At 42.8% G+C, this 21,642-nt stretch overlaps 1 protein-coding gene across 4 annotated transcripts in view; it reads left to right on the forward strand.

Moving 5' to 3' along the window:
- The window catches only part of LOC137620496 (uncharacterized), a 50,329-nt gene that overhangs the window by 14,192 nt on the left and 14,495 nt on the right, over positions 1-21,642 (forward strand). For all 4 annotated transcript variants that reach the window (XM_068350672.1, XM_068350674.1, XM_068350671.1 and 1 more), the window contains exons 3-6: positions 5,013-5,242; positions 6,462-7,106; positions 8,115-8,246; positions 10,213-10,278. In XM_068350672.1, the coding sequence (XP_068206773.1) occupies positions 5,013-5,242; positions 6,462-7,106; positions 8,115-8,246; positions 10,213-10,278 (1,073 nt within the window). The remainder of the gene's footprint in view (positions 1-5,012; positions 5,243-6,461; positions 7,107-8,114; positions 8,247-10,212; positions 10,279-21,642) is intronic.

Consider the following 21,642-nt stretch of genomic DNA (forward strand, 5'->3'; position numbering starts at 1 on the left):
TCAATAGAATACTAATAGCCAGTAAATAATGTTAGACCCGGTTCTGAACGTCTGAGTCAGGGGTGGCCAACCTGTGGCGGATGCGCCAACAGTGTCGCATTTCATGAATACAAGTGTCGAACTATACCCCAAAAGATAGTACATTAAATGATTTTTCTTTAAAATTGATTTTTATGAGTTGTACAGTTGATCCCAGCCTGTGAATAGGATCACTAACCAAAGTTCAAGGAACATCCAGACTTATGTCCCCTTTCTTTTACAGAAGGTTCGCCTACATGGTTCCCGTCAGGATGATGATGAATCTCTCTGGCCTGCAAGAGAGGCTCTCCGCCCTTGGTTATCAAGGTTGGGAAGAAATGCTCCATCTAGAGGTCCCTATCTCCTCAGAGTGTCCTCTCTAAGCTTGGACGACGACCCCATGGACGGGCAGGTAGGTGGGGATGAATTTTGAGCCTTCAGCTTTGCAATTACCTACGTCACCGACCTAGGACCCTTAATGGATCCTGATGTTCATGTTACCCTGCATAAACCGTGACTGCTAAAAGCAACACATTCTAGGGAAAACCAAGGGGCTATGACGGAGCTCAAAAGTATGGTAGTGAGTCAGATCCGTTCAGGAACTCAGAAGTTTCCCCCTACAGCCCCAGGCATATCGAAGTAACCTCCTTCGATAAAAACAACGCATAGAGATTTGCCTTACATGTTCCATATATAGATGGTACCATAAATCTGGATGGCATAGACATCCTCCCTCTGGGGGACCTAGAATTTACTCCCAGGTACTAGAATTCCCGTTCAACGGATTCATTCGATTGAAAGAGATTGCCTTGGTTAGGTTAGACAAGGTACCGAAGGTAACAGTATTATTTCCTAAAGGGCAGGCCCGATCTGTCTGGACCAGGATGTTGTCAGTCTGGGGGTTACGATAATTCCAAGATCTGCCCTTCCAATTCGACCTACACGTTTGATGGTCTGATCAGGTTAGTTGTGGGAAATACGTTCTGTCTGAGGCCTCTATCAGACAGGAATCGATAGTCGGTTACCCACTCGTCATCACAGCCTCCCTCCGATTCGACGTCTTTGCATCCAAATCCCCCTCATCAGGTGGTCTACCTCACTGATTCCCCAGGTACACAGCCCAACCCCGTTGGGATGTTTTACCTGCATACAGCCCTAGATCCGAACCCTCAGGCTCCTCTCGTGGACACCAGAGAGGAAGCTACAGGAGTAGAAGACAGTCTCGCCATCGAGACGGACCTAGAAAAAAGGGGGCTCGGAGAAGGAAAGTACCTAGATTCACCCCCTCACAACGCGGTGGTCCCGGTAGGGGGTAGACTTTACCACTTTCGAGACCATTGGACCTTCGGTCTGTGGGCTCATAGCATAATCTCTAAAGGTTTGAGGTGAAAATGGCCACAAGGTCCTCCTCCTCCACCAGTGACCTTCTCCCAGAAATCCACTCCCATCCTGGAAGAGTACACCACAGGGTTACTCAAGAAGAAGCAATCAAACGGGATCGATCACTGAAGTTCCAAAGCCACCGGTTCACAATTCCGAAGAAAGGCTTGGCGGCATTGAGAGTGGTCCTGGACTTGTCAAGCTAAACTCTTACATTCTCTGCGACAAGTTCCGGATGTTGACTATCTCTCAGGTACGGACCTTACTTCCCCGTAGGACCGTCACCACCTCTGTCGATCTTACCGACGACTATTATCTTGCGCCTTTAGCTCGAAACTTCTCTTCTTATCTGGGTTTCCGCCTAAGCAGGAAAGCCTTTGTGTTCAAGACATGCCCTTTGGCCTCAACATTGATCCCAGGATATTCACAAAACTAGGAGAGAGAGTGTTAGAACAACTCAGGAACCAAGAGATACAGATCCTTGCTTATCTGGCCGGTTGGCTCATTTGGGCCCGGCCGGTCATAGAAGGCAACAGAGCTACGAAGGAATTATTCCAATTTCTCGACAACCTGTGATTTCGGGTCAATCTCCAAAAAAAAAAATCTCGCCTGCAACCATCAGTCCGCTTAGAATGGTTAGCCATTCAGTGGGACCTTTCGAAGCACACGTTGTCTCTCCCTTCCAAAAGGTAAGAGGAATAGTTTCCAAGATCAAAAAATTTTCTCAAACACAAACAGGTGTCCGAAGAGCCTTAGAAAGTATCCTCGGACTTTTCCAATTCACTTCAGTAACAGATCTAATAAAGCCAAACTCAAAGACATCAATCGAGTTTGGAGAAAGAGAGCTACAGTACCTATAAGAGACATGGTCTCGAAGATCCCCTCTGTCTTGAAAATGAGACTACACCCATGGTCCGAACCGAAGGACCTCTCCAAATCGGTTCCTCTACAATTCCCACCTCCACAAGTGACATTCCATACAGCCGCGTCTCTAAGTGGATGGGGGGGATTACTCCGAACATCAGATGTTTCAGGTTCTTGGTCACTCTCCATGAAACAGTCCCATATCATTGTTCTCAAAGCCATGGCAGTGTTCTTGACCCTGAAGAGAGACTCTCCTCCGAGGTCGACCCACATCAGAGTAGTGTCAGACAGCACAGACGCAGTACACTACGTCAACAGGGGAGGATCCAAGTCACCCAACCTGAATCAGATCCTGGTCACTATCTTCGCCTGGGCAACAGAAGAGAACTGGTTCCTGTCAGCACCTCACCTAGCGGGAGGCCAGAATGTGAGAGCGGACTCACTATCCAGGACGGATCCACTGGAGTCAGAATGGTCTCTAGACATAATTTCATTCCGGTGGATACTCAGGCTCGTTCCAGGCCTCCAGGTAGATCTATTCGCAACTCAGATGAATCACTAACTTCCTTGTTATGTGACCCCAACCCTGGACCCTCGGGCTTATGCCATGGACGCATTACCCCGGGATTGGAACCATTAGAAGAAGATTTCCCTATCTCCCCCAGGGAATCTTCTAAAAACTTTTACACAAACTACGCTCCTTCCCGGGCGCAGTGGCTTTAGTACCACCTCACTGGCCAAGAACAGTTGGTTTCCTCTCCTCCTCGAGTTGAAACTCAGTCCCATCCGGATCCCGTTCCTCAAACTGACCCGAGTATCCAAACTCACTGTGTCAGATTACTCAAGGATAGCCAAAACTCTAACTTTGTGGACTACAGGAAGTTGGCAGCTCGTAGAGATGCGAACATTGAACCGGAAACGATCTCTTCATCGAATGGGACAAAAAGGGACTCGACAATTCGCCAATATGATTCGGCCGTTAACAACTAGTAGGTCCCCTAAGAGTGCAGACCATACTCGTATGTCCCCGCATTTAGCCATCTCTTTCTTGAGGTTCCTATTTGACAAAGGCCTAACAGTTAGCACTTTAACCACCATCAAGTCAGCTTTGAAGAAGATCTACCTTGTTGGGTTCAACATTAACCTAGCTGATTCCTATTTCTCATCAACCCCAAAAACATGTGCTAGGCTTCTACCTTCGGTTCGGCCACAAAAGGACTCTTGGTCTCTGAACGGTGTTCTCAAACTTGCGATGGACACGGACAATGAATCCTGCTCTTATATCACTCTTCTTAGGAAGACTTTATTTCTAACGGCTATGGCTTCAGGTGATGGAACATCAGAACTAGCAGCTCTCACGAAACCCGGAAAACATAGATTTCCTCCCTTCAGCCGAAGTACTCCTTTCCAGACAAAGCTTCCCTAGCTAAAAAATGAGGATCCGCAAAATAGGTGCTCCTCTCGGAAGATTATTCTTCATCCCCAGGATTTTTCTCCGTGTACAGTCACACTCTCAAGCCCCTTTTTAGCTAGAACTGCCACCCGCTCGTCTGGCTCCTTGGTTATCAGGGAACAAGGAGGTACTATTTCCATTCACGGTATCAGGCAACAAATCCTCTACTTCATTAAACATACTAATCCGGAATCATTTCCCCAGGCTCATGATATACGGACAGTAGATGCCTCCAACAATGATTTCCAGAACAGGGACTTTGATGATTTTAAAAAATATACGGGTTGGAAATCCCCTATGGTTGTCAAACGCCAATATCTAAAGATCTTACAGGCCCTTAAATACCCAACGATGGCAGAGGGGAGCCTTATCTCTCCCCATTAATCTCCTCTTCTTCCTTTCTTCCATCTCTTCTCTTCTCCCTCCTACCCGCCACTCACACCACGTCGCCGCTCTCCTTGGTAGTTCGTTAGCCCTATGATATTTGCCATGTTTAATTCCTATGGTTTAACTGTTATTGTAGTTACCGTTCCTTTAATGTTTAGATACACTTAGACATGTAAGGTTTGATGCCTTTTGCGATTCGACACTCAGTTGGTTCCTTGTCGTCATTATTATTTAACCTTACGTTCCCTATGTCATTTGGCTGGTTGGTAATTGGACGATTACTTTATTATATCATAGTATTGTCGTACATGGTGATTGTATTCTCCTCATTATGTTATTAATTTATTGGGCTTGGAAGGCATTCTCTGGTACTTTTTCGCCGGCCGTCACAGGTTCGACCCAGAAAAGGGATTTTGACGAAGGAAAAATCTATTTCTGGGGAGAGACCTGTGACGCCCGGCGAAACCCTTCCCGATGATTTTTGTACGGACCCACCCTTTCCTTGCCAAGCCATATGTTCTTGCAGAAGGATGACCTGGTGAGCGCGAGTGGTGGGTGTCGGTAGGGTAACCCAACTGTATTCTCTAGGGCCTGTCACGGCCCTCCCCCTTTGATGAAGGGATTATCTAAATGGAAGACAGCCTGTGAATAGTGTTTTACAAACGCCCTTGTTAGATATACGACACCAACAAGGTGCTCGCGCGAGGGTTGTAACCTCTGCATTCCATGCTTTTAATTTTCTCTGGTATATTTGGAAGATTTATATCAGAAAAAGTACAAAGAAGGACTTTTTCGCCGGGCGTCACAGGTCTCTCCCCAGAAATAGATTTTTCCTTCGTCAAAATCCCTTTTTTCTTTTTACTTGTTTATTAAAGTTATCACTAATTTTTTTTTTTTCGCTTTATTTCAGGACTTGAAACTTACAAAAAAGAGCTGATAGATGTTCTGACTTCACATTCTGATGTGTCTCTTCATGACAAGCTGTTCTCTTCTTTTGTAGCTAAATGTAGTGACTGTTACATAGCCAAAAAGAAATTGCGGCCTTTTATTCAAGAGTTTGTGCCTAAATTTCTCAATTCGTCATTGAGGGAACTGGATTTTGGAAAGTCAAGAATGTTCTCGGAAGCCGAAATGTGTCGGGTAAATAACTTGGTCAATTTTGTTATAATTTTTTATCGCAATCTTTTTAAATCTTTAATATGGGCTCATAAAATACAGAATATTGAATATACAGTATAGTATTGCGGAAAATTTCTGGAAGGACTGTTATGACTTGAGGAACTGTAATAATCATGAATAACTACTGTATATCTTTACATCAATGTGGATTCATAAATTCAGTCCTGAAAGATTTACTTCTTTACTCAAATAATTATGGGAACAGAATAGATAGCATAAACATTGAACTTCAATTTCCAGAAACATGAGCACCATGAGCATCTCTGGTAAAACCTTTTTTCTGGCCTCAACCTGTGTCGCTCCATGAAATGCTCCTTATAGCCACATTTCTAAGGTATAAATACTGCTAAATATACCAGAGAAAAAAGTGGCATGGAATGCCAGGAATATACCCAGCTCACTCACTCTTATAGAGTGTCGGTATAGTAACGGGCGTGTTAAACCACTATCAGAGGTCCCTTACCAATTAGTCTTCTCCTTCCTCAACATCCCCCGTTACTACGAGGTGCCGTTCTACATCCGACTACTGCCCACTACTATGGCTACTCCCCCCCCCCCCCCCCCCCACCACCACCACCACCACCACCACCACCACTACCCACACACTCTCATCTTTTACCTTTTTAAAATAATGCATATCAATAAATTCTGTAATCAATATGTAAAAAAAAACTGCAGTACCTTGTATAACATTATGGTATTTGTTTTGTTACCTTTTGATTATATTATCCACTGATATAAATTGCTTTGAAAAGGTATAACATGAGTTTCTTATATTTACACATGATGTTGCTTCTCTGGGAAATGAAGTCGTATGTTAATGTTTATTCATTCCAACTAATTCTTTAGATAAAGAGGTTTACCTTTCAGTACTGCATGAAAGTATTCACTGAGATGTTAAGGTGCAGTTTCATTCATGTTTACTGCAGTTCCTTAATAAGTATATTAAGAATACAAAAGAAAACACAACCAGTTATTCTTTTGAAGATTCAACAAAGGTTGCGCGAATTGGTATCGACATCTTTTCTAGGTATGGTAGATTTTGGACTAACATTTAAGGCATTAAGGTAACCTGTGATATTAATCTTTTATACCATTATTTAACTTTCTCTTTTTTAAACTCCTGAAGATGAAATCCAACAATCATGATTTATTTAATTAATTTTTATTTTCGTTGCAGATAATCTTCGATCATTTAGAAAATGCATCTCGGCTGCAAACATTAGACATTGGGAGATCTTGTTATTGGAGAATTGGTGTATTCGAAAATTTAAGCTCAAAACTTAAAAGTCTGCCAGAACTTACTATTTTGAAAATTCAATATATTTGTACTCCAGAAATGATAACTGGATTAGCAGATGCATGTCCAAACATTTTAGAATTAAACTTGAAGGGATCGGAAAGGATAACTGACGAAGATTGCGATGAAATTGCAAAGTGTGTTAGTTTAAAGAACTTGGATATTACTGGAACAAGAATTACTGGCAAAGGTTGCTGGAAAATCATTGATTCTATCAAAGTTTTATCGTCATTACAACACTGTGCCTTTAATTGCAATTCGGACGCACTGCTCTTTGAATCGAGAGCTCAGTTATTTGACTGTATCAAAGAACAGGTCAATCGCCAGAATGAACCCGTGGAAATGGTCGGTTCGCCGGGATTGATAAATGTATTCAATCTCAAAAACTTCTGGCTTTTTAATCCTCTTACCGAGGATATGTTTTCGATGCTCCTATGTCCGCAATTGGAATTCCTAAGATTGGATTTTATATTTCAAGATTTGATTGAAGAGCCAGATGTTGCAGTTATATCGCAATTACCAAATGTAAGTAAAAACTGTTTCTGTTTCTATTGGATGTTTCAAGTTTTGTTCAAGTTTTAATTTACTTTTTATAGTTTTAGTTCATCTAAATTTCAAAGTGAACACCATTTCTCCTGTTTTGATTGAGAAACTCGTTACTGGTACATTATTGGAAAAAATAATGTGACCATAGCTAAGCAGAAATTTATACCTACCCTAGTAGGGATCTCTCTCTCTCTCTCTCTCTCTCTCTCTCTCTCTCTCTCTCTCTCTCTCTCTCTCTCTCTCTCTCTCTCATTATTACTAAGCTACAACCCTAGTTGGAAAAACAGGATGCTATAAGCCCAAGGGCTCCAACAGTGAAAAATAGCCCAGTGAGGAAAGGAAACGAGGAAATAAATAAACTGCAAGAGAAGTAGTAATAATCAAAATAAAACGTTTTAAGACATTCTTTAGACAATGATATACTTAACCAAGTGGTATCTATGTAAAAAACAAAAGGTTTAGATTCTCGAAAGAACAAGTTGCAAACGTAAAGATTGTTTGCATTTTTGTAGGTATACATGGTTGGTTAACCATGCATTACACTATTTTCTTGCTGCAAGTCGACTCCCTTATTTACGAGCTTCAGCAATCATACTAACTATTACTGGTGATATATCCCTATTGAAGACTTTGGAGTTTATATCGGAAAAATACAGATTACATTTAATTTGCTTTGATTAGAATGTAATTGGTCAGGCATTAAACAATATTCTATAGCAACAGAAACTTTTATCATTTTTCCAGTTATCATTTTGTAAATTGTCTTCCCTGATATATCTTTGTAGGTTGTTTGTTATGATAAAAAGAAAAATGAGGGAAACTTACCATTGCCTGTGGTATTCAAAAGTGATTGTCCTCAGTATACAATGAAAAATACATTCATTGAATTTAGGTCTTGTTCTATGTGTGTAATATTATCGCAGTTTGGGTGTTATGCATTCTTGTGCTGTAATTATGTATGAAGTTCATACAATTCATTATTTCCAGATCAACAGACTTCAAGCTAATTTGTATGATCGATGTGTTGTGGATTTGGTCTCCCAAATGATTGAGGGATGTGGGTCCAAACTAACCACTCTTGATCTTCACTTGGCGGATGATTACTTTTATGCTGCTCAGGTTTGTGTGACAAATAGTTTCTAATTCATATCTGATATGAGAACCCTTTTGTGATTAGTTAATTGTTACTTTCACAAAGTTGTGTTAGCCAACTCAATTTTTTTATCTTGTCTCGGTTTAAGGGAACACCGGTGTCTTGCTTAAAGTCTCCAATATTTACTTGTTTTGGCAATTTTTTTTCCATAATTACTCGCCCCACTTTTGATACCGACACCCTTTAGGGGTGAGCGAACTGGGTATATTCCTGGCATTCCATGCAACTTTTTTCTCTGGTATATTTAGCAGTATTTATACCTTTGAAATGGTGCTTTAAGGAGCATTTCACGGAGCGTCACAGGTTCCTCGCCCAGAAATAGATTTTTCCTTCGTCAAAATCCCTTTTTTAATATTCTTGGAGAAAGTGAGTAACAACACAGTAGTTCATTGTAAACTAGAGATCATTTATTTCAAAGTCCATTTTCATTGTGATAGAAATCTAGTTGAATTGGCAACTCAATGTCCTAATAAATTCTAAACTCAAAATAGAAATATAAAGTAAATAATAAGATTGTAAGTTCACATCAAAGTATACAAAAGACCATGTAAAGGTTATAGGTTTTAAAAGAAGAATGTGTAAAACATGATAATTGTTCAATAGGGAAAAGAATGAGGTTATTACTTAGCCAAGCAATGAAATAATTTATGTTCACCAAATGCTTGTAAGAATCGTAGCTTGACAAGTATTGAGTGGCTGACAGGTGATTTTAAAGAAAAGTATAGAAATGATACTTAAAAATGAGCCACCCATATCTGTATTTTGAAATTAATAGGTGAGGCCAACATTAATCTTAGTAGCTGACACGATAGATAACAATTATGACACTGTATTTAAGGTCATAGTTTTTTTGCAGCCAGTTTGGTCTTTAATTTTGTGATTCAAGATTTTTAGATTATTTCTAACTTAATATATCTATATAGAACAAAGGTAGCAGCAGTAGGGGATTCAGCATTATGAAGCTTCATCTGTGGTGGATAACTGGGGAGGGTGGGCTGTGGCACCCTAGCAGTACTAGCTGAAGTCGGTTGAGTCCCTTGTCAGGCTGGGAGGAACGTAGAGAGTAGAGGTCCCCTTTTTGTTTTGTTTCATTTGTTGATGTCGGCTACCCCCCAAAATTGGGGGAAGTGCCTTGGTATATGTATGTATGTAGAACAAAGGTTACAATGTATTTAGTAGAATTTCATGAAACAAATATAGAAGTAGATATAAACTACATACTGAAAGTATTGAACTCGACTAAATGTAGACTTTCCATTCAGGTAGGCTCTCAAGACCAGAAATAGTAAATGAAAGAGCACTGTGATATTTAAATGCAGAAAAAAAAATGGGATGGAAGGAGAGACAAAGTTAGGTAAGTTATACAAGGTTGAATCTTTCCCTAATGCCTGTAGTGAGGAAGAACACTTAGTCCAACGTCAATAGTAATAGAATGGAGGAAGAAGTGAGGAACAGGTGTAGAACTTGAAAGAGTAGTAGATGGTCTTTCAGCTCAGACTTTTGTTCAAGGCTTTTCGTCTTGAAATATAAAAACGCTTTTATGGGAGGTGTTTAATATTTATTTAGGATTACCAATATAACCATTAGATTAGTAAAGGGGTAACTGTTTAAATACAGTTGGGTAAACTGTTTAAATACAGTTGGGTATACTGTTTAAATACAGTTGGGTATACTGTTTAAATACAGTTTAGTTGCCAGTATTTGGAAATATTGTTAAGAGATTGATTGATTTTACATGAAATTACTATTTCCTGAAAAATAGTTACTGTAGTATTTTGTTTATGGTTGCTGTCATTTGACAGATTTGTAAATTGTTCTTTGTAATTGGATTTCAGAAAAATATACTTTGTTAATGATAGAGAACAGCTCTAGATTCCATAAGAATAAATTAGTTTTATTCATAATAGATTTCAATCTCTTTTTTTTTTCCAGGTTCATAATGTGGTGGCTCGCTGCTGTCCAAATTTGATAAATCTAAGTTTTTCTGGTGATTATAAGGTAAGTATTAAGAAATTCTTAATCAATGAATTGCGTTATGAAATTGAATCTTGCTTTCGTATGTCTTCACCGATGAATATAGTTTTCATAACTGAATTTCATGAATAATTATTTCTAACATCCTCCTATGATATTGATATTTCTGCTTCTCTAGAAGCTTGGGTTGATCAACATTTGCTTCTAAAATTAAAACCCATTCTCATTTTCTTTCCTCTCAATAGACACGTGCCTCTGAGAGAGTGATAAGTCACACTAACGGTTGATAGCGAGAAGCAAAGTAGTGATGCGTCAGGTTCTCTTTGTTATTTCAGTTTCTCGGTCGCTTTGGTTTAACAGACTCCTTACCGAGTGATATAAGTTTAATGAGGTTAAAGTTTTCTTCCTCTGGATATGTTGGCAATTACTACACTGATACAGTACCGTACTGTGATTTAAATAAGTTAGGAGAAGTGCGAATGCCTTGTTCCTCTCGTGGAAAAGTATGTTTTAAGCTCGAGTACAATGTGAAATTTACTTTTACAGAGTAGTTCAGGAGGAAATCCAGAGAAGCCTAGGCTAGTTGTTTATAGCAGAAGTTAAAATGATAACGACGCCCCAAAACTTCTTTAATAAACACATAACCAGCCAAGTTTTGATAGTGATGAGCTTCAAAAGCTCTTAATAAAGCCTCCTTTGTTAAATCTCGGATGGCCAGTGAGTCTTCATTTAAAAGCAATAATTCTGACTTTGGCTTCGACTAAATTCATAATACTGTATACTACAACCACTATCTTTTATGTTAGGGTTTGAGGAGCCTAAGATCCCTTTGTCTCTCTTTGCTTTTGTTCAGTGAAAAAATCATTTTAAGACTGAGAGTGTGCCACAATTTTTCGACATCCCCTCTTCGAAAATGGATGTAAGCATTTCATCTGAAAAGATTTTTCTTTGTCCGATAAGAACCATTCAGTATTATTTGGACAAAGCTATTGACATAAAAAAAGAGGTAGTTTCAAGTCCTCTGTCCAAAATGCAATGTCATTTCTAGTCATAAATGTGATCACAGAAACTCTCAAAAAATTGTATCCAAATTTGATAAAAGCATTGAAGGCTAAAGTTCATGATAAGAGTACAGCTATATCTCTCTATTTCTGCAGAAGTCTTTCTTTGGAAAGAGTTTCAGTGGCAGCTCAATGGCATACCAAGTCTGTGTTCATGTGTTCGCTAAGCATTATCTTGAAGAATTCTGGTTTACTTATTGAGATTGTTTGGGTATAGATCCTATAGTATTTGCTGGTGATGTGGTCTGTTAACGTTTAAGTTCAGTTGATGCATATTTTTGTTTTTTAAATCGCACTTATAGTTACATGCCGTTCAGGTTATATAGAAAGTAATTAGAGATAAGATATTATTTAGACCCGTGTTTGAGTTCCATATTTTAAATATCTTAAGAAAAGGATAAGGAATATTTTTTACTTCAAGAAATAATAGAGAGTCTTTAGTGCTTCACTGGTTCATTCTTGCCTGCCATTAACTGCTAGAGTATCTTATTACTTTTCCAGTGGTGTGTCTATTGAAAGGGAAAAAAATTTTGAATTTTTAGAATGTCAATAAACAAAGTTTAAAGAGAAGAAGCAATATGAACATCAGGGGAGTATAGAAATAAGAAAATTGATTATTAATAAAATTCAATTTTTAATTTAAAAGTTATTTTGAAGAGCCAGTCTGCAGTTGTTTGTAGATAACTTGTTAGAAAGTATGGAAGATTAAAAATTTTATTTTGACTGAGTTCTACCTGAAACTATAATGGATGTGGAATGAAAAATAAATCAGATAAAAGTTGAAAGATGAATGAAAGTTTAACGGCTGTAATTGCAAGTTCTGTATTAGTATTGTTATATACACAGGATCTGTTTGTAATAAAGGGTATATTTCCTCTTAATTGTGTAGTTTAATTAATGTTTTTCTGGCAATATTTTGGGATAAATTGCAAACGTTTTATAATAATTTCTTTATGGTGTTCGTATATTATTTTTCATATATGGTCTAGAAGAAAATTTGGTACGTAATGGTACAATCGACTCTTATAAGAATTTTATGTACTGTATTATATTGTCTCTCGTATTTGTCATATTGAGTTTGTGTATTGGAAGAATGTTAACCAGAATTGGTTGTTTTAAAAGGCAGATTCGGAGCGGGTCTTTAGGGTAAGCTAATTAAGGATTAAGGTTTCTTTTTTTTCTTTATTAACCCTTTTACCCCCAGGCTATTTGGAACTTTCCAACCCTTAACCCCCAGGCCTTTTTTTTTTCAAGCACATTTTGCAATATATATTTTTTAAATTGCTCTAACAGCCTTAATTTTCGTCATAGAGAGGTAAGGTTGGTCTCATTCTTTTGGAAAATGCCTGAAGTTTCTCATAAAGTTATAAAAAATATGCTTAAAAAAATGTAAATAGCATTTTTTTGCAAGGACGTACGAGTACGTCCATGGGGGTAAAGGGATGAGTTTTGTGAAACGTACCAGTACGTCCTTTGGGGGTAAAAGGGTTAATATTGTGTGATAAGTTTTTTAGTTGATTACCTTATATGGTGAAAAGTCCTATGATCATCACTCAATGTTTTAACAATCTGGCTATCAAAGCAGTTTTTGTTTTAATAAATTTCCTTTTTGTGATGTTGAAACCTAACATTCATATTTGCAGGGTATTGCTTTTGGTGTGCTTTTAGCTAAACACATTAATGGTTATAGGTTTATTTGTTAAAAGGAGACTGAGTAACACTCCAAGGGTCTCGTGTGGCTTGCCCAAAGTATATGTTTTTAAATAACTTGAAACTAGAGCATGTAAAGTTAACTCCAAAGGGGATAGGGTTCCTGTAGCATCTCTTTGGCTACTAGGTCTACTCGCGTTTAGCCTCCTACTGCTACTCTGTACCTACTTCTTATCTTCACTCTTAATATCGAAACTTTGAATTTATAATACAATTGCAGGTTTAACCTTTTTTACCCGGGTACTGAATGGCCTTACAGGACCTAAGACTGGGCCATTGCCCAAATTTATATATGTAATCCAAATAAAGTTGATTTAGTTAACCAACTAGGTAGGAAGAGAGCAAATGGAACAGATAAAAAGTATTTGGTAAATGAAAATTTTGATGGGAACCAAAGAGTCTGCAAATGAACCTTTAATCCCTCATTTAATATCTTTTTTGGGCTCAAGCCATGGCGTCCTGATGGAAGGTTCCTTTTTGGTAGCTTCCTTGGGTATAAAACTACTAAGATATTCCCAGAGAATTTAACCACAGGTTATCACAGAATTCTAACTTCTGGAGCGAGTATCCCAAAGGTTTCCCTTTAAGACATCGTATATCAACAGGGGACGCATGTCTAAACGCGCCACATAGCTATCTTCACCCCGAACAGAGTTAATGCTTCGGTGTGTAAGGGTTGAGAATAGCTGGGAGCCGCTCCACAGCCAATCTCACTCGTGGCTACTACTGATACTCGAGACGTAAACAAACGGGCGCCATTGCTCAAATGACGTCACGCCCGTCTTCATCCTTTGTTTAGTAGCTGCCCTACTTAGACGGATTTTCACTGTTCTTCTTTTATCGATTTGCATCTACGTTATGTCGCTACCTTCAGCCTCACCATCTTCTGGAAAGTTGAGTACAAGGTTCCAGTATTGTTTAATTAAGCTCTGGCCGTAAAGTAAATATTACTTTCCGAGATAATTGCTGTTTTGTGGCAGAGCTGTGCCTCTACCGGACCCGCCATTTTATGGCGTCGTTGTTGTTATGCATGCCTTATTTAGTTAGCCACAACAACGCTTCCGGCCTTATTTACTAATCGAATACATTAGTTTATTTAGTCTTCATAGCTAGGAACTTTTATATCGTGTTTCGACGCTTTTTATCGGTCATCGATTGACCTCATACCAGTCGGCTTCTATAGCCCCCAGGCCAGAGCGCCTGTACATAAGTGTTCATGCATGATTTTATTAGTGATCCTAGGCTAAGTTATGAAGATAGGGGCATTATTTTACAATACTTTCGACCGTGATGCAATGTTCTTTCGCCTTCAGGGACCATATAGGGGATAGGTTAGTTAGTGTCTCTTTCTAACCTAACCTACTTGTAGGACCCCTATATGCTTCCTTCATCCCCTGCCTTGGCATTCCCTCTAATTAGCCTTGATTCCCTTTCTGAGTAAAGGGATCAAGTGTCTAATGGAGTATTTATCGCCTCTCAGTCCTCCCTATGGGAATGAACCCCCCTTAGGGTTGCGTCCGAGAGTGAAGTTAGGCTAGCCCTACCTCTATGGCTAGGATTAGTCTATGACTATCCTGCGATAGCGATATGTCTTCTACCTTTCCTAGTTCAGGACTATTAGCCCTGATCTAGGTTAGGTTAGGAAGGTTTCTCTGTCCCCTGCTGAAACTGTACCCATGCACCGTTTCAGCCGATCTGCCTTATCTTAGGTTAGGGAGTGTCCTCCCTTTCCCTAGTGGCCGCTCTGGTACAGAAACCCTTCCTTGGAAGACTTCTCTCTACTCCCCTCCCCACCTATCTCTTGTATAGCCTAGCCTATGCTTAGGTTAGTCTATACCCACCTGTCCCCTGTCCTACAACTCCTCCTTAGGGTGGAGTAGTAGGGCTACCCGAGCTTCCCTGTGCAGTCCGCTCTGGTACATATACCCTTCATAGTGTCCTATGGGGTTAGTCTCTAGTTGTGTTCTGCATATGGGGGGCTCCCCCTCTTTGAGTGTCCCCTAGCCCTCCCTTGGGCTACCTAGCTCCCGGTCCTCAGTGACCCCTGCTCCTGGATGATAGAGCCTGTCTCTATCATGGGTACACCCTCTCAGGGGGGGGATGTCCGGAGTCCATGACTGAACTTCCTGCATCCCTCCCCCCCCCCCTGTCTCTCTCTCTATCCGGGTGCTGGTCTCTTGCCGCCTCCACTGTCGGCGATACCCGCCTCCTACCTTGGTGACTCTCCCTACCCTTGCCGCCAGCCCCCTGTGTGCCGGGGGACTGCCGACTGCCGCCGGCTCCTACCGGCGGCTCTCCTCCCTCCTAGCTTGTCGTCCACTCGCCGGTCGGCCGCCGGAGTGCCGGCATCTATTGCCGGCAACCCGGTTCCGCTATACATTGTCCCAGTCACCAAACCGGCATCCTCCGACTGCCGGAGCCGCCGCTCCCCCGCCGGCGTGCCGCCGTTGTACCGGCGGCCGCCACCCTGGTATACTCTTGACTTACATATTGTCTGTCTTGATGCCAGAAACTCTGTCGGAGCGACCTCCGGCATGCCGGCGGCTTGCCGGAAACCCCCGGAGGCGTCAAGAATACTTGCACCCCCTTCTTCTAGCTATCATATGATACTGATAGCCCTATACCGCAACCAGATGGACTGTTTCCACTATTAAGATCAATACCTTGGTACTGTTCTGTTAGGGATCATGCTGTCTCTTTGCACTCTTCTAATTCCAGCATGCTGCGTGCATCCTTGCACGGCTGGTTGCCGGAAGCAGTTACCTTAAAAGGAGGCCCTCTAGCCCCTAGTTTGGGACCGAATGATTTCGGTCCCAATCTTACCCTTGATTTTTCCACGGAATTCCATTGCCCTATGGAACTCTAAGGAATACTATCCGGTGCCTTCGGTCTCTCGGATTATCCAAGGACAAAGCTTACGGTAACCAGCCGGGCGAGATGCATGGAGTATGTTCTCTTTACTATTTCAATCTCTATGCATCACACCCTTCTTTAAGTTAAAATTAATAATTAATATTAACTTAGTTTAAGAGCCATTCTTATGACTCCCCCATACTCATTTTCTCTTTCTTCCACAGGAGGAGCAGATGAAGTGTGACTTCGCCTTCTGCGCTGTGAAACGCCCGCAGTTTTACGGGCATACGGCTTGCAGGACTCACGCCCCTTGTGCCGACAAGAAAGGGGATCTGAAGTTTTGGAATCCACTGAACTGTACGGTCTGCCAGGCTCACATGGCTGACGCCTTCCATAACCCTCCCTCAGCGGAGGTCAGAGACATTTCTCGTGAAAAGCTACGCAAGTGGGTGCGTGGCTTCCAGAAAAATGCCACCGGACCGTACCTGGCCACCGAAGAATTGAGGTCACTCCTGTTCCCTAAGGCCTCCCCTGATTCAGTGGTACCCAAAGACGTGATTCCCATTGTCCAACTTACAGTGGAACCTGATGTTGTCATGGCTCAGTCCATGCATGAGTGTCGCCTGGATTCCGAGGACGACGAACACATGTCGGATGTCTCGGAAGACACGGAGAAGACGCTTATGGCTCAAGGAGCCGAAGATGACGAAGACAAGGTGGAATACGCCGAGTCGGAGCAAGAGGTCGCTCCTCCTTCCACCCCCGCTCCTACTCCTACACCGACGGAAGTGTCTATTCCGTCTACCTCCTCGACCCCGGATCCCTCTTCTTCCACTCAAGAATTGATCCGACTGATTAGAGCCGTCATGGACGACAGGTTGAAGGAGAATCAGGAGTCCATCAGGTCCATGATAGGATCCAGAGAACCGAAGAGGATTTCGGTTAAGGATCTCCCCGCTTGCTCACATGCCAACCCGTGGAGGTATGCTGAGCATATGGTTATCGCGACCGGCAGGATCTTTGTCAGCGATAAGATCGGCACGGTCCCCTTGGAAGACGTGGAGTTCTTCCCAAACTTTGAGGCCTACCCGGACTGTTACGTCCGTCTGCGCTCTGAACCTGCCTCGAAGGAAGAGACCGAACCGAAGGAAGAGATAGTGTTCGATCTCGCAAAGGCCCAGGCTATGCTAGCCACCACATTCAAGAGTAGGGGCTTTACCTGCTCTAAGCTTCCGGCCCTGAGCAAGAAGCACCCTACTTATGTCGCACCTGAAAGTGCGATTCTTCCATTCCTGGAAAAGGCCTTAGCTGCGTGCCTTAAAGCTGCGGAAGAAGGGAAAGCCTGCCCTGCACTGGAGGAGTGCAGACCCTTCTCCATAGTAACTCCCCCTGACGCTCGAAACTGGAAGGATGTCCAGCATACTTTCGTCGTGGGAAAGCGAGATCCTGACGTCGCCGGACGTCAGTTTAATGAAGACCTCCCTAAGCTCAACGATCACCTCCTTCGTCGGGAACAAGATACGAAGGAGAGGCTCGCAGCATCCTTATCTCATCAAGTCCAACTTGAAATTATGGCCTGTGACACCAGAGTACCAGACCACTACATGGTACTCTCCAAATCCCACCTGATGACCGTGATGAAGGACTTGTACCACTTCATAAAGGCTCGGAGAGCCTGTCGTGAATTCGTGTTTGCAGGTGCCACCGTGAAACACGAACCCCGGAGGCTGATTTCCTCCAACATCTGGGGTAAACACCTCTTTCCCTCTGACCTCGTGAAGGAAATCACCGACAGAGCCGCCACGGAGAATAGGAACCTTCTCCACAAGTGGGGCATGTCCAGGAAAAGGAAACCCTCTCAGGACGACGGACCTCAACCTAAGAGGAAATCCCAAAAACAGAAACCCCAGCAACGTCAACAAAGACGTCAGTTTCCGGGACCCGCTACCTCCCAAGTGGTTGCCCAACCACAACAGACCTTTCAATTGGTCCCCCAACCGGTGTTGTCACAGTCACCGGTCTTCACCCCTGCTTTCGAGCAACAGTCAACTACCTTTCGTCCCAAAGGTAGAGGCTCATACAAGGGTGCAAGCAAAGACGCCTCTCGCCGTCCCTCCAGAGGCAGAGGAGGAAAGGGAGCTAGCGGCCGAGGCAGCAAGCCCTCGGGACACCAGAAGCAATGAAGTGCTTCCGGTGGGAGGAAGACTCCGCCAATTCCAGGATCGTTGGACCTTCGATCCCTGGGCACACAGCATCGTCAAGAAGGGTCTAGGCTGGAGTTGGACTCAACCACCTCCAATCTTCCAGCAATTCTTCCAACAATCAACCCCCCTTCTGGAAGAATATGTCCTAGATCTCTTGAACAAGAAGGTGATAAGGAAGGTAAAGTCCACCAGGTTCCAAGGGAGACTGTTTTGTGTCCCCAAGAAAGACTCAGACAAACTCAGAGTCATTCTGGACTTATCCCCCCTCAACAAGTTCATAGCGAACGACAAGTTCAAGATGCTGACTCTTCAACAGATAAGGACCCTTCTACCTCGAGGTTCCTACACGGTCTCCATAGACCTGGCGGATGCCTACTGGCACGTTCCAATGAACCATCACGCTTCCTCCTACCTAGGATTTCGACTCCAAAGGAAGAGCTACGCCTTCCGGGCCATGCCCTTCGGCCTCAACGTGGCCCCTCGGATCTTCACAAAACTGGCGGATGCCATAGTACAACAGCTCCGCCTACGAAACGTCCAGGTGATGGCCTACCTCGATGACTGGCTAGTCTGGGCTCCATCGCCCGAAGATTGTGTAAAATCTTGCAACAAAGTCACCCAGTACCTAGAACACCTGGGATTCAAGATCAACGAGAAAAAATCTCGCCTCTCTCCAGCTCAGAAGTTCCAGTGGTTGGGAATCCACTGGAACCTTCAGTCACACCGCCTTTCCATCCCCCAGAAGAAAAGGAAGGAAATAGCAGGGTCTGTCAAGCGACTGCTGAAATCCAAACGCATTTCAAGACGCCAGCAGGAACGAGTTCTAGGCTCTCTACAGTTCGCCTCAGTGACAAACCCAATGCTTCGCGCACAGCTAAAGGATGCCGCGGGAGTCTGGAGACGTTCGGCATCCATCGCTCGAAGAGACCTCAAGAGACGGCTTCCAAACAGACTGCGACTTCTTCTAAAGCCGTGGTCAGAAGCAAAGGCCCTGAAAAGGTCCATTCCTCTCCAACACCCTCCTCCATCACTCAACATCCACACGGACGCTTCGCTGGAGGGTTGGGGAGGTCACTCCCACCAAAAACAGGCTCAAGGCACCTGGTCTCCCCTGTTCAAGACGTTCCACATAAACATCTTGGAGGCCATGGCGGTCCTTCTAACCCTAAAGAAGTTATCCCCGCCGCCCTCGATCCACATCCGTCTAACCCTAGACAACTCGGTGGTAGTTCGCTGTCTCAATCGCCAAGGCTCAAGATCGCCCCAGATAAATCAGGTGCTTCTCCCAATCTTCCGTCTGGCAGAGAAGAAGAAGTGGCACTTGTCTGCAGTTCACCTACAAGGATTCCGCAACGTGACAGCGGATGCTCTATCTCGGACAAACCCGATAGAGTCGGAATGGTCTCTAGACGCAAGATCGTTCTTCTTCATCTCTCACCAAGTCCCAGAACTTCAGATAGATCTCTTTGCAACGAGCGACAACAATCAACTTCCTCAGTATGTGGCCCCGTACGAGGACCCCAAAGCAGAAGCAGTGGATGCCATGTCACTGGATTGGAACAGATGGTCCAAGATCTACCTGTTCCCCCCCACCAACCTTCTGTTGAAAGTCCTCTCCAAACTGAGAACCTTCAAAGGGACAGCGGCCCTAGTGGCTCCCAAGTGGCCTCGGAGCAACTGGTACCCCCTGGTCCTGGAGCTGCAGCCCAAGCTGATCCCTCTCCCGGGCCCAGTTCTCTCTCAACAAGTACAGAAGTCGACTGTCTTCGCTTCATCATCGAAAATCAAGGACCTTCATCTCATGATTTTCTCTCCCTAGCCGCAAAGAAGAGGTTTGGGATCTCGAAGAAAAGTCTGGACTTCCTAGAGGAATACAAGACCGAATCCACAAGACGGCAATATGAATCATCCTGGAGGAAATGGGTCTCCTTCGTCAAGACAAAAAATCCTAAAGAAATCACGATTGATTTCTGCATGTCCTTCTTTATTCACCTTCATGGACAGGGATTAGCAGCCAATACGATATCAACCTGCAAATCGGCCTTGACCAGACCAATTCTATATGCTTTCCAAATTGATCTGTCCAGCGACATCTTCAACAAACTACCGAAAGCATGTGCTCGCCTACGCCCAGCACCCCCACCGAAACCGATCTCCTGGTCACTAGACAAGGTGCTCCATTTCGCCTCCAACTTGGACAATGATTCATGCCCTCTCAAGGATCTGACTCAGAAAGTTATATTTCTCTTTGCTCTCGCTTCAGGAGCTCGAGTCAGCGAAATAGTGGCTTTATCAAGAGAGGATGGACACATCCTGTTTACCGATACAGGTGAAGTTACCCTCTCCCCTGATCCGACGTTTCTCGCCAAAAATGAATTACCCACCAAAAGATGGGGCCCTTGGAGAATATGCCCCCTGAAGGAGGATGCCTCTCTATGTCCAGTAGAGAGCCTCAAGGTCTATCTTCGCAGAACTTCAAACTTTGGTGGAGGCCAACTCTTCAAAGGAGAAACATCGGGCAGCGACCTGTCACTGAAACAATTAAGAGCGAAAATCACCTACTTCATTCGCAGAGCGGATCCTAACAGTACACCCGCTGGTCATGATCCTAGAAAAGTGGCATCATCTCTGAATTTCTTTCAGAGTATGGACTTTGAAAGCCTTAAAAACTTCACGGGTTGGAAGTCCTCGCGAGTTTTCTTTAAACATTATGCGAAACAAGTGCACGAAGTCAAACATTTTGTGGTAGCCGCAGGTAGTGTTATGAAACCTGCACCTAACTCTGCGTAGAACAGTGAGTTACTTGGGACTCTAACTCTTCGGGTGCCTATGTTGACCCTCGAGCGATTCATAGTGATGTCGAAAACACTTAGTGCTTTTATAACTGTTCTTATCCCAGGTGAAATGTCATAGTTGTCACACAAGTGCCGCATGCCCTGAGCATGACGTGTTTTTTAATCAAAGACTTGCGTTCCTCGAGAACGAGTGCCTACTAATAAACTTGAAATTCCTTTTCAGATTCAAGAGCAAGTCTTTATTACTATGTACATTATAATTACTGTAAATGAACTTTACTTATTGCTGTAAATTATTTAATTTCTGCATTTGTGAAATAAAATTTCTATTTTATTACCTGTGCGTCTCAATCAGCTCCTACTTACTATGAAATACATGCCTGTCATAGTTTTATTATCCCCCCTTTTCCTTATGGTTATGAAGAAATTAAGATGCTAACTCTTAATTTATATTCACTCTGATTATGTAAGGTTCCAACACGAATACTTACTTTTATTACCCGGGAGATGAACCATCACTCTCAATACACAGTGCCCAACCACCACTGGTCTAATTTTCAGAATGTTCCTATACAAATACCAAACATTCGGCTTCATCTCCAAGTTCTTCAAGTTCTTCTATCAGGATGAATAGCCCTTCAATACCACTTTGACGTCGGCATGGCCCATGGGAACTTCACTGCCAAGGGGGGCAGGATGCTTCTTCCCTATGGTCCTTTATCAAAGATTACTATGCTGTTTTGTCAATGCCTTGGCACTTACTAT

This window comes from Palaemon carinicauda, chromosome 27, assembly GCF_036898095.1.
Source record: "Palaemon carinicauda isolate YSFRI2023 chromosome 27, ASM3689809v2, whole genome shotgun sequence".
Lineage (NCBI taxonomy): Eukaryota > Metazoa > Arthropoda > Malacostraca > Decapoda > Palaemonidae > Palaemon > Palaemon carinicauda.